This window comes from Ambystoma mexicanum, chromosome 4p, assembly GCF_040938575.1.
Source record: "Ambystoma mexicanum isolate Mex_15411 chromosome 4p, UKY_AmexF1_1, whole genome shotgun sequence".
NCBI classification, from domain to species: Eukaryota; Metazoa; Chordata; class Amphibia; order Caudata; family Ambystomatidae; genus Ambystoma; species Ambystoma mexicanum.
In genome coordinates this window covers 1,099,208,893-1,099,221,439 of record NC_090927.1, presented here as the reverse complement: position 1 = coordinate 1,099,221,439, position 12,547 = coordinate 1,099,208,893, and the positions used below count along the sequence as shown (strand labels likewise).

The 12,547-nt window shown below is 45.5% G+C and overlaps 1 protein-coding gene across 2 annotated transcripts in view; it reads left to right on the top strand.

The window, feature by feature from the left end:
* ENPP3 (ectonucleotide pyrophosphatase/phosphodiesterase 3) overlaps positions 1 to 12,547 on the top strand; it is a 759,459-nt gene that overhangs the window by 678,319 nt on the left and 68,593 nt on the right. For both annotated transcript variants that reach the window (XM_069606685.1, XM_069606686.1), the window contains exon 21: positions 8,382 to 8,517. In XM_069606685.1, coding sequence (XP_069462786.1) covers positions 8,382 to 8,517 — 136 coding nt within the window. The remainder of the gene's footprint in view (positions 1 to 8,381; positions 8,518 to 12,547) is intronic.

The window sequence follows — 12,547 nt, the reverse complement described above, 5'->3', positions numbered from 1 at the left end:
GGCGCACAAATCCGATGAATCAGCGTATGAGTGTCCTGCGTGTATTGTGGTGCTATAGTTGTGTTATTTTTTTGTGCTCCAGTATTTGTTAAAATGCCATCTGCCACTAATGGAAGGAATTTGAGCAGCAAATTCTGTGTGTAGTGTAGTGCATGGGTTACTAACATTTAGTATTGGGACGAGGGGGGTGACACTGGTTACTAACACTTAGTATAGCGGTGAATTGAGTAGGCTAGATTTGTTAGGTCACAGGCTCTGGGTGTACTAATATTGCAGCAGCCACATGAACGCTATCATTGATCATTGTCAGTTTCAGAAACAAATGCCAACTTGAAAGGTTTAGAGAGTGTGATGTAACAGTGTCATGGTCCTTGAAGAGAGCATGTTTATTGTTCATACAAATGCAAATGCAGGAAGGATAGAGGGAAGTAAGAGGCTGCATATGTCTCTGGTCGCAAGAAGGGGTGATGAACAAAATGCTCTTCAAAGGTTGTCAAAAGCCAGGAGTTTAGTCAGAGGGGGGCTGGAAGGTTCTGGAATGTGATGTGGTTAGAGGTGACATTGTGAAACGTTCCACGTGATAATGTCCCTGTAAACGTTCTTTGCCGGAGAGAGCTGAAACCTTTGGGCCTATGGGCAGACTGGCTCTGCTGTCTCCGATTGAATCGAGTGAGAAATGTTGTGACTGGCTCATTAATTTTACTACTCCCAAATATAAAACGTTTGGTTTTTGCAATTCATGTTTGAAACTGGAACAGTGCGAAAGGCCGGGGCCTTGGGCTGGTGGTGATTACCTGCTATCTTTTCAAACCTGGCAGAGAGAACGGCACAGGGAATCTTTGAAGGCTGTGACCTGACAGTACATGCCGAGACATTCCTAGCTGCAGAAAAGGTGCTGGCGAGCCAAGGGCTAAACAACCTTTCTGAGAGGCATTCTGAGAGGCACAGAGTCTAGGGGCCGCTTAAGGGGGGGCAACTATAAATAAGTCAACAATCAGGACCCCCTTCTGCAAGGTATTTTAATTGGCAAGGTGTCAAAGTGGACACAGAAGGCAAAACTCCCTCTGTCCTTGAATGCAATAGCCGGAATCCAAAGTATCGGGTGGAGGGTCTGTTCTCCTCCAAACCTACCAATCCTTGTCAGACCCAAAGGCAGCACGGAGACATCAACTATACAGGCGGTCGACGACACCCTCAATATCCTTGACAGCGGCCACCCCTGCCACCTGGTTCTACTGGACCTTTCAGCTGCTTTCAACACTGTAGACATCAGGCGCTTACGGACACCCTACATTGGCGCATGGGAACCTCGCCAACCGCCAGCAGTTTGTTCAGATGGACTTCCCTAGATCGCCAATGCTACCCATCATCTGTGGAGTCCCGCAGGGTTTCATCCTCTCCACAGTGATCTTCAATCTATCCATGGAGCCAAGGGGGAGCCCTGCTAGCCACACAAAACATCCACATCTACCAATATGCTGACGACACACAGCTATACCTGAAGATCGACTCCAGCAAGGACATCCATAGGCTCAAGACATGCCTCTTGCTCATTCAGTCATGGATGTCCAGTGCAAACTTGAAGCTCAACCCCGCCCAGACACCGAAATCCTATTCCTCACCAACAACACTGAACACACAGACATACAGATCTGGCTATCAGCCATGAGCTCTGAGGGCTTCACACCCGAGCTCACCTGCTGCACAAAGTCCCTTGTATTCCACATTGACAAACACCTCTCCTTCAAGACACACATAGCTAAGAAAAATCACCTTGGTACCAGGTATCCCTCATCCCTCATGCGGAAAGTCAAGCCCTTCCTCCATCTGGGCAGCTTTAGATCCACCCTGCAAGCACTGGTCCTAATCCACCCAGATGGGGCAAAACACTCCTCAAACACCTTCCGTTGTCCCCCTTGTGCCTCTGAGAATTATCTTTCACACGACTGCACGCCTCATCAAGGGTCTACATTGAAACAACCACATCACCCGGCCCTCATCAACCTACGTTGGCTTCCACTGCACACACAAACTACCTTCAAGTCTTACTACATCATCTATAAGGCAGTCACCTACAAGTCACCCAGCTACCTCACTGAGAAACTCAGCATCTCCTGCCGTCAGCGCACCACCAGAAGGCAGGAAATGGGCATACTTGAAATCCACTGCTGCAAAAAGGAAAGCACCAGAAAACAAGGCTCCTCTTCTTACACCACAACACTATGGAACCTCCTCCCTGTCAGCATCAGAGTCACTCCCACGCTCCTACAATTCAGAAAGGAACGCAGGGCCCACTTCTTCAAGCAGTCTCTCCTCCTCAACAACTAGACCATCACTTTATCCCTCACACCACCTGACCTGGTAGATGCGGCCGCCCCACTCCGCCCTGTCACGCGGTACAGCTGTACCCCTTCTCTGTGCGCCTCTGTATCCTACCACCTCTGTATATCTGTTCTGTTGTTACCTGTGAAAAGCACTCAGGTATTTGTATTGTTGTATACCCCTGTAAAGCACTCCATTGCTTCTCGAAGCTATGTCCACACTCAATAAATACCCTAATAATAATAATAATAATAATAATAATAATAATAATAATAATAATAATAATAATAATAATTAGAACAGGTCATATTCTCATAATCTTACTACCAATATAACGTTAGACAAGGTTAGGGGTATAACCAAGGGTTGAAACAGTCATCATATTGTTTTGCCTTCATCACTAATGAATACCAGTTAGGGTTTCTCAGGTTAGAACAAAGACTCACATGTGCCCAATGTTTATTGATGCTTAGTGTGCTTTTTCTGGCTGATGAAACTGAATACCTGTTGAAAAGTGCCTAACTGTGAAAGCATGCAGTGGTCATTACTGTGTCTTGTTCTGTTTGGTTTGCACCTAGAAGTAAATGCACATCTAGAATGAAATGCATGTTACAAAGTCTGTAGATGGCTAGCTAAGATCCGGTGCTATAAAACTGTGGCAGAAAGGGAAGTGTCAGGATTTATCTTACAGTGGGTGTGAATGACACCACATGGAGCCACACATTGCAGACAACATGTGATGGGCTATCACTTCTAAAGTGTGCTGCAAATCCATGTTGTAATGGTGGCCACCGTAATGTCACCTGGACACCATGTTTAAAGTCTTTGAATTCATTTATACCACTCATAGCCCTCACATGCTTAAATCCAATTTGTTCATTCAAAGGTAAGTGTTCAAGTTCTTGAACATATTATGTTAAATGAAAACCAAGGACAGTCTCACTTGATCACTCTTAAGTACCCAATCTTGGTAAATTCTGTGCACTGCAGAGTTGTTTGCACCACTTTAAAGCACTCTAGTATTTGAGTGGCCTCTTAAAGCGGTATAGACAGTAGCTTCCCCACCCTCCCTCTTTTGAATGCCCAAAATTGCCAGACTAGCTGGCTGTGGCATCCATAGCAACTGTAAGGGGCAGAGGAGAGCATGAAAACTACACAGTACTGCATTTTCATGCCAACCTGCATATGTGAATGACTGTGCTAAGTATGTGATACAAACTGTAAGAACAAGCACAAATAAAAAGTCCTGTTCACTTTGTCAATTCCTGCACTTTTATAAATTAGGTCAACAATTAATTCTAATCTGTTGAAAACAAGTATACGACTTAACAACTCAATGAAGTCCATCAATGTTCCCCATTCATCCCTGGGCCTGTGGTGATAGTGATAATATACCATATAGAGCGTGGCATATCCTCACTGTAACAGTCAAAGCAAAGTAACATAAGATGGAAGTAGGGCACCAATCTCTCACTGCATGCGTCACTGGTATGGTCCATACAATAAGGGCGATGTCTTCTTACTAATGGAGCTCCCCCTCCTTATGCAATGTGCCCCACGACCCCAGCACAGCCCTGTGGTGCTCTAAATCCTCTTTTATGCAGATTCATTTATTTATTTCCTGTGCTTTGAAGAACACTGCAATACCTCAAAGCTGTAGGAAGCTCATGCAAGGCAGCATGTTAGCAATGTGTTCTTTTTCGCCAAGCTAAATGCAAGTTAGCTAGACTCTACCTGGGCGTTGCTGATTTGTTAACTTGCAATTAAATGTTTTAATTCACTCTTTTTGGGCGGGAGTATTGATGTATTTTCCTTTCTAAGTAACTGGTAAGGTCATGATATATTTTAATGGGGTTTCCTTATAATGTTTTTCTTAAGCAGCCCTTATGCAGCAGTTGGCTCTGCCTAAATACATACATAAATAACTAAATTAAAAGCAGGAAAAGAAGGGAGAACTGGAAATCTAATCTGTTAACACTACCCTAAATCCCTGACCTAACATGTGAATGTTGCCCTCTATTAACAAGACACAGTAATTGCAGACCACAGTGAGAAGGCTAGTCAAAGACTGGATTATGTAAATTAAATCCCATAAACGCCTAGCCTCAGCCTAAGAGGAGTCCTGCCTCACACACTATTGTAGCCATTGCCATAGAGAGCTTAGCAGGGCCCAGGTGCCTCCAGAGATCTCGTACAGGGCCGTTTTGCTCTTATGAAGTGATGATTGAAATCCCACCCTGAGTTATATGTACCCGGCTTTCTCTTCTGGACAGTCTGGCCTTTCAGGACTAGTAGAGTCAGTAGGTCTTTACCTACTGTGTTCTCTTGGACATGGTTTCAGCATTCCTTGGCTCACCACAGGGTTGCACCTATGCTAACATTTCAGGGAGGCGAGCTAACCCTTCAAATGTTGGGAGAGGCGCTTACTTCAGAGACTTTGGGGAAGGGGCAAACTTACTTGTGTGGGGGCATCTAACTTCTTTATGCATTTTAATATCAATGTCACAAGCAGTTAACTCTCTCCATGTCTGAAACCACACACTTAAGGATTGCTATGAGAATGAGCTGTCTCCTGTCCCCCAACCCCACCCTTTCAGTCACTCCCATGATATACAAGTGCTAACACCCAAACACAATCTCAATTACCTAATCAATGCATGCATACAAATGCAGGTGCTAACAATGAAGTTCTTTACGTTAGTAATTGCAGTGTCTTTGTTAACAGCGAAGCCTAGGCGCTGTTTAACGGCGTTGTCCTGTTCTTATCTGGCCACACCTCTGTAGGTCAGCCAGGTCGAGCCAATATAGCCCAAAATTCCAAGGGGGTGGGAGGGAGGGCTAAAACATGATCTGCACAATGGTGTTGCACCACTGGCTCACCATGACATTATGGAAGGCTCAGAGGTCTGACCACTGCTGAGCCAACGATAGGCTTTGTGTCCTTCTGGGAACCAAGACATACATGAGGAAACCTAAAGAAAAAAGGCAATTGTTTTGCTCACTTTTCATGGAGTTTTTGTAAGCTTGGCAGATTCGAATTTTCGACATGCTACTCCTCCCGAATGTTGTTGGGGACATAGGGAATTAAACAGAAGGGCTTTGCCGTTGTATTTACTTATGGATGGCTTCAATGTCCCCAGGCTCACCATGAGGTGAGTAAATTCCAGACGTACCTCCTGGTGTATCAAACAACTCTCGCCAGCTATCTCTCCTTTCAGCGCTGTGACCCATAGAGTACAGTTGAGACCCACAATAAAGTTAGTCCAATTGTACAAATAGCGCCTCCACCTTTTCCTTCTCATGCCTCCCTGAGCATCTCATCTATCCTCCGCCATCTTCCCAACTATTGACTTAACTTTGCTCCTCCCTACCACTACTGCATGTTCTATCACACGCCTCCTTTGCCTCTCTGACAGGAAATGCACTTCAACGCCATAGCCTATTGCAGGAGGCTCTATACAAATGCAAGATGACATAACATATAGTAACATATAGTGCCTTTCTGATAGACTGTACCCAATCCAAAATGTTGACTTTTATAAATCATTTGGCTGGGTGTTCTGCATGTGTTAAGATACTGGAACAGGCAATATAATGTCCATTAGCACCCGGGCAGGGGGAGCCAGCCAATCAGATGGCTAGGAACGTGGGCTTGAACTGCCGGTGTAGGCCCGCATTCCAAGCCACCTGATGGCCGGCTTCCCCGCCGACATCGTCCCCCCACTCCACGCCCCCTTTTTAAATGTTTAATCCTCCCCGCCCCCAACTTACCTTATTGCGGCGGCTGCAGCACTCGCCACCACAGTCGCACCTTCCTCTCTTTGCAGAACGGCCACTAATGGAAAGGGAAGAGGGGCTCCGTGCAGCCATGTTGGTAAAGGATTTTCCTTCGTACAACAGGATGCCACGCACGCCTCGTTGTAGGAAGGAAAATCCTTTTTTTTAGCACCCTGGATTGCCACTTTGGTAACCCCGTGTGCTAATGGCCTTAACACCCTCTCTGGCGGGCTGGATCGGGTGTTTTCGGCCCAGGACCCGATAACACTCGATCCGGAACGCCAGAGATGGTGTTAACGCCACATGATGGTTCCTCCTCCAGTGAACATGCCTTAAGAATTCATGTTCCCAAGACAATGACCCATTAGGATTGCTGCATGATGCCTGCGGCGCGTAATAAATAGATAAATAAATAAATATGCAAGGGTGCTTCGATTAACATCCACTGTGATGCCAATATAGGCCTGTGTGCTGCTTCAATACCACAACGGGGATCCAGTCAAAGTGCAGTGCTCAATATTTAAAGATCCTGACGTTATTATCCCAGTAGGCTAATAAAACAAGGGTCCTGCACGATATACCAGTGGGGTTTCTTGGTATATTTGGGTAGTATTATAGAAACTGTGCACCGACGCAGTGTCATTTTTGCACAGTGCAAAATTGCACTAGTCCCAAAAATGGATTGTACAATCCATTTTTGCAATGCACATTTTCACCTGTGACAGTAATCACCCTGTTCTGGCACACCTTTTCCGTAACGTGGGCTTGGGTGCGCTGCTCAGTCTGTCTGGGGTACTGGTGTATATGTGCTAGGATGCTACACAATATGAGGGGATGGTGATTAACATACTAGCTGTAATGCTGGAGGCAGGGCTGATCACTGTGAACCTAGGTACTGATCAGGGATGCACGCCCAAGTGCTGCAGGTGCTGCTTAATGAGCGACAGAGCTGGTCACGGTCTCTGTGTGCTGCTCTGCTTATCAGGGGTGCAGCTTCACGTGCCAGTAATGTTAGAGTGACATATTTAATCCCTGGTGTACTCGAACCCATGGCCTCATTCAGATTTACGTGATTATTGTGATGGCCGAAAAATGCCTACTTTTTTTAACCCATTACACCACATATATATGCGGGGGGAGACCCCCCAAAGCCCCTCCATATTAATATTACACTCTAAACTCTCCCACATATATATGTGGTGTAAGGCGAGGGGTTAAAAAAAAAGTCAGCATTTTCGGGCGTCTCAATTCCCAGGTCGACATTTTGGTACGATTCCCCTCATTCATATCAGATTCCAGAACTGATGTTTTGGTCCTGGGGCTTTCCCCGCTGCTTTCTCCTAATTCAGGGAACATCAGGAGGTGCTGGGGCCTACCCCTGGGGCACCACACATTTTAGATAGAGTACTGACTCTTCCCTCATCAGACTTCGGGTCTGCACCTCCTCTGCATACTTGCACTTCCTGTTTCAGCCAAGCAGCACGCCATCACTATTGGCTGCCTTCTGTGACGTACCAAGGCTCCACTGAAGTCGAGAGGAGACTGCCACCATTGCATGAGAGAAGTCTGAAGCAGTTGTCTTCGGAGTAGGCTGGAACGAACTTCGTAAAACAGGATTCAAGGAACCCTAGAATCTTTTTGGAGCAATCTGACCAATGTCGTCAGTCTACCACCAACTCTTAGAAGAGGTTGTATCCCACTTCGAATCTCGGGTGTCACAGAGCCTGAAGTTCACGGCTCTATATAAGACCCGCTCAGGGCCCTTCCAGCTCCTCATCATCTATCCTCTGCCCTTTGCCCACCTGCATGGGGGGAGGGGGTAAACGGAAATGTTGGGATACTCAAATCCCGATTCACATTGTGTACTCTTTCACACGTCACCTATTGTTTTAAGGTTTGTCAGCTCTGATTTGCAGTTTTTGAATGCGATTGGGTTGCTGCAGTTGAATGAAGAATCTGGGAGCCAGCGGGTGCCAGTGAAATGTTAAGTTAACACTTCCTTTTCTTCATCAACTAACATGACCTGATCCAAGCACTATTGGTTGTATGTGTGACATACGCACTGATGATGCCAAATGACCAGGTGCTAATGTCTGTTGTCCAAATATGGAGCATGAAGATGTCTTATCATATACATTAGTGTTCTTGAATAACACTGTTAACCTGAGTGACTTCAGAAAATGCTAAATGTGAAACTCTTATGGCCGGAAGCCTAAGAACATCATGTAGGTTCGGTTAACCATAAGGCTTGGCATGACCCTGTCCTTCTTTCCTCCTGCCAGGGAGCTGCCTCCTCTCTTCCGCCTACACTTCCAGACTGTCTGCGGCCTGATCCCAGGATTCCTGATGCCAAGGGCCAAAAATGCTCCGACTACAAGCCAGCCCTCAACATTAGCCAGGGTTTCCTCTTCCCTCCCAGTAAGTACATTTCTAAATACGGGCTCCCTTGAGCTGAGCCTCCACAAGCTTCACGCGGCTTCTGCGCGTTTCAGCGGATTCACAACAACAACACACTGCAGCCAGTTTAGCCATAATTATGTAATGACATGCTCAGACTTCCTGTGGTGAGCCTGCGTGGCCAAAAGGAGGCAAGAGGTGGGCGCCACAATCTGTGCAGTTTCCAGCCATGAGTGTAATCCTGTTTACTGTCTAAAGTGAGGTGTATAAAAACCTCATTGACTGGTAGCCTGGTTTTTGAAAAACAAGTCTTCCTATTTGCAACATGCGCTAGTAAGGAACGTATGGTTGGGCGAAGTCTGATTCTGTGACATCATTTCGAAAATCTGCAGTACCAGTCATGCAGTGCTCAAGCTGAATTGTGCTGGATACTAGAGAGAAAGGGATTAAAGCAATTTACTAAAAAAAAGGAACATCTTTATCTTGAAAACCACTGTGAGCCATCTGTTTTTCATTACTAAGCCTTTGTTTATGTTTTTTAATTTATTTTTTGCAAGTGTATATAGCGCCTTATTTCTAGACCTAGCGCTCCAAAGCGTGCATTTGGGAAGCAGTTGGGGGTTTACATGTGGCATGGGGGAGGGGAACAGGACCAATATTCAGAAGGGTGATATTGGGTAGTGAAGTGTACATGTGCAGTACTGAAACGTAGGTTGGTGTAATACAGAATGAGGAGTGCAAGCAAATAAGAGAGTAGGTAATCCAGCAACCTGGGAAAAGGCTGTAGGGTAAGGATGAGGGAGGAGGAGGGCGGAGACTGCGAAATAAGTCTAAATGCTGATGGTAGGTAGGAGTAGGCAATCTGCCCAGTGGCAGGGCAGTGTATCAGGCCTCAAAAACGTGGAGGTGGTTCTTGATGGGCGTTTAAGAGTGAACCAGAGTTTCAGGTGTAGCTGGAAATTGATCCTGTTTACATTTGTTCAGATTTCTTTAGGGATGCTGTTCCACGGGTTCGTTGCAAGGGGGGCTATTGAGAGACCACCCATGAGTTTTTTTTTTGTTTTTAGCTGTAATACATGTGTTACATCCTCCAGATTGTAGGTTCTGTCTGGATGTATTTTTCCAAGATAGGGGTTAGGTATTGGGATCCACAGTGAGCACATAGCTCTGTACTTGGCAGATAATCTTGAATTTGAGCCCACCTTCAATAGGAAGGCGGTTTGGAAATGTCAGCCCCGCGGCGATGACATCCCAGGCTTGCAGTCCCAGGTTTACTGCATGGTTCTGGATTACATGCATTTGGAGCAACGTGTACAACTTGGATAATATTGCAGCCTTAAAGGTATGCAGCCTGTGGCTCTCCAAATGGTTTGGACTGTGACTCCCATGATCCCTCGCCATTGATTGTGATGGCGAAGGCCTATGGGAGTAATAGTCCATAACATCTTATTGGACCAAAGGTTGAAGATCCTTAAGTCCTTTCTCTGTATGGAATAAAAATGCATATGAATCAGTATGATGTTTCAAGGGGGCACTCTGGAGTTGTGGCAGTGTTGGGAAATATGTTTCAGTGTTTTACACTATTTTGGGGATTTTTGTTATGTAAAGTCTCTAAAGTACACAGAGGTTCCATGAACTCAATCCCTGTTGCTATTTCCATTCCATCCAGTGCTGAACATTTCATTTTGCTCGCAAAGGCGTTCTTCCAATTGCTTATCTGAATGACATGGCTGAACCAATATTAGGTGTATGTTGAGCAGCAGAACCTACCATGGGAAGTGATGTGGTGCAGGTCCAATGGTCGACATTCATGCGTGTGTTGACCTAGTAAAAGACACCAAAACGGCAACTTTCTCTTTTGAAATGCTCACTTGATTTCTGAAAGACGATCCTTTGGAAAGTCGACCTTTTATTTGTATTTGTGTTTTTTTATGAGGGGGTAGAGGGATCCACATCCTACCTTCTCCCACTGCCACACTTTTCCTTTGCCATACTTGCCTCTCTTATTTCATACAAATCATCCTCTGTATTCCAATTTTATATATGAATATATCCTTTATGCAATACTGCTTTTTGGGAAACATTTACAGTCTTGTGCTCTAGATTGTATGGAACAAGTCACATCCGAGGTCATTTTGTAAAGAGTAAATCACATCAACGTGTATCGTTTCTATCAGTTTAGATCCCAAAGCCTGATATGATTAACTAAGTATCCACAGTGTGTTTCCCTGGAGCAGGTCAAGGGGCAGTGGGGAGGACTCAGTACCTGGCCTGGGGGTCCACAGAAGTGTTCAACACTTGGGATTGTGGACCTCTTCTTCCAACAGGTTGAGAGAAGTTGGGGTCCAAATGGCTGTGCTTCACATCCAGCCGCCATCTTTTCCCATCTGGTTCATCCGCATTGCTTTTCATTGGAAAAGGTTTCAGTGTGTACAGATTTAATGTAGGCCGCATCGTTCACCACAGCACTTGTCGACTTCAAGATAATTTTTATATTTTGGGCATAAGTGGGAATCTTAATTTACTTAGCAAAGAATATATTTCTTCCTGAGCTAAGTTGGTATTCATTTCTTAAAATGTGGTTAGAATATGTGGGTACTCGGCAAAACAATAGTATGAGTTTTCGACATTTTATTGCTTGTCCGGTTAAGGTTTGTACACACGCCTATGGGGAGTAGGGTTTTATCTACAACTAAAAGGATTTTCCCATCTTGGAAAGATCTTTACTCTAAAGAGTATCAGGCACATAGCACAAAGCAGCTTCTTTGCTTGAATCACATTCACTGGGATATATCCTCGCTGCTTGAATCTTTGCCCAAATCACAGACAGATGGGTATAGTGCCCAGTGCACTATTTGTCATCCCTCCAAGGAAATAGTGTCTGGCTCACTTTGCCAGTTTCCCAGATATGATACTCAGCTCATCCTTCAGGGATGTATTTGTATTTTATTTATTTATAAAGTGCACCAGGCCCACGGGCATCCACGCGCATAAATCTTGACGAACACAATTACAGTTGCAAACGTTAACGACAGAAACAGGACTCAACCTGATTAAAAAGACAGACAGATTTGAGCCAATGACAAAGTGAAGCAAAGGTTAAATATATACATATATATATATATATATAAAATTAAAGCAAAGGCAGTATGGTCACAAGCTTAGTGCGGAGCCGCAGACTCATGACAGGGATAGAATGTAGGGTCCAACTCCCTGCTTATGGATGTCGTGCCTAGCTCACTGTCCAGGGATGTAGTGCCCAGTTTACCCTTGAGGGATATAGTGCCAGCTCGCTGTTCAGCAGTCTCTGGTCTCTCAAGGGTGTTATCCTTTCCAGCCTCTCTGCCTTCTCACTTGTTTAGGAGTCGAAAGCTTGATTAAGCTTATAAGCTTCTCCAGAGCCCTGCCCTCGTTCTGCTCTTTCAGACCTCCAAGCTCTTTCAGGGCTCGGGCTTCAGCAATCTTATTGCCCCTCCTCTTCTTGTGGGGTTTGCCATCCTGTTTGCGCCCTCGCTCCTGGATGACTGCCACCCTAACACTAACTTGCTTCGACCTTGTATAAGCCACCTCTCTTCTCGCCCAATCTATGAGAAGCCCCGAAGGGCTAGACTGGAGCCTCTAATTTGCCCACGCTGAGGCCGCTCCACTGTGCCTCGAGGTTTCAAAAGCATTGCAACTGTCTCTGATTCGGGCAACCCTCCTCCCTTCGCTTCACTCCGGTTGGCAGATCGTTGGTGGCGTCTGTCTTCAGATGCGCTGTTGTTCGCCATACTGAAGAGTGTCCTCTTCTTCTGCCGAGCGCCCACAGGGATCGCTGCCAACATACAGGATCTGGCAGAGCTGTCTGGCATGCTGCACTTGCCTCCCTCTCTGCTGTCTATCCGCAGGTCCTTTGTGCTTGTCTGTGCTAGGGTCCCTCCTGGTGCACAAGACCACCTGGAGGGACCTCTAGAAGGTTATATAGCATTTCTAAAATACACTTCTACCTGTTGGTATGTGTTATGATGTAAGTGTAAGTTAAAACAAGTTCATAAAAATGTATTACCAGATC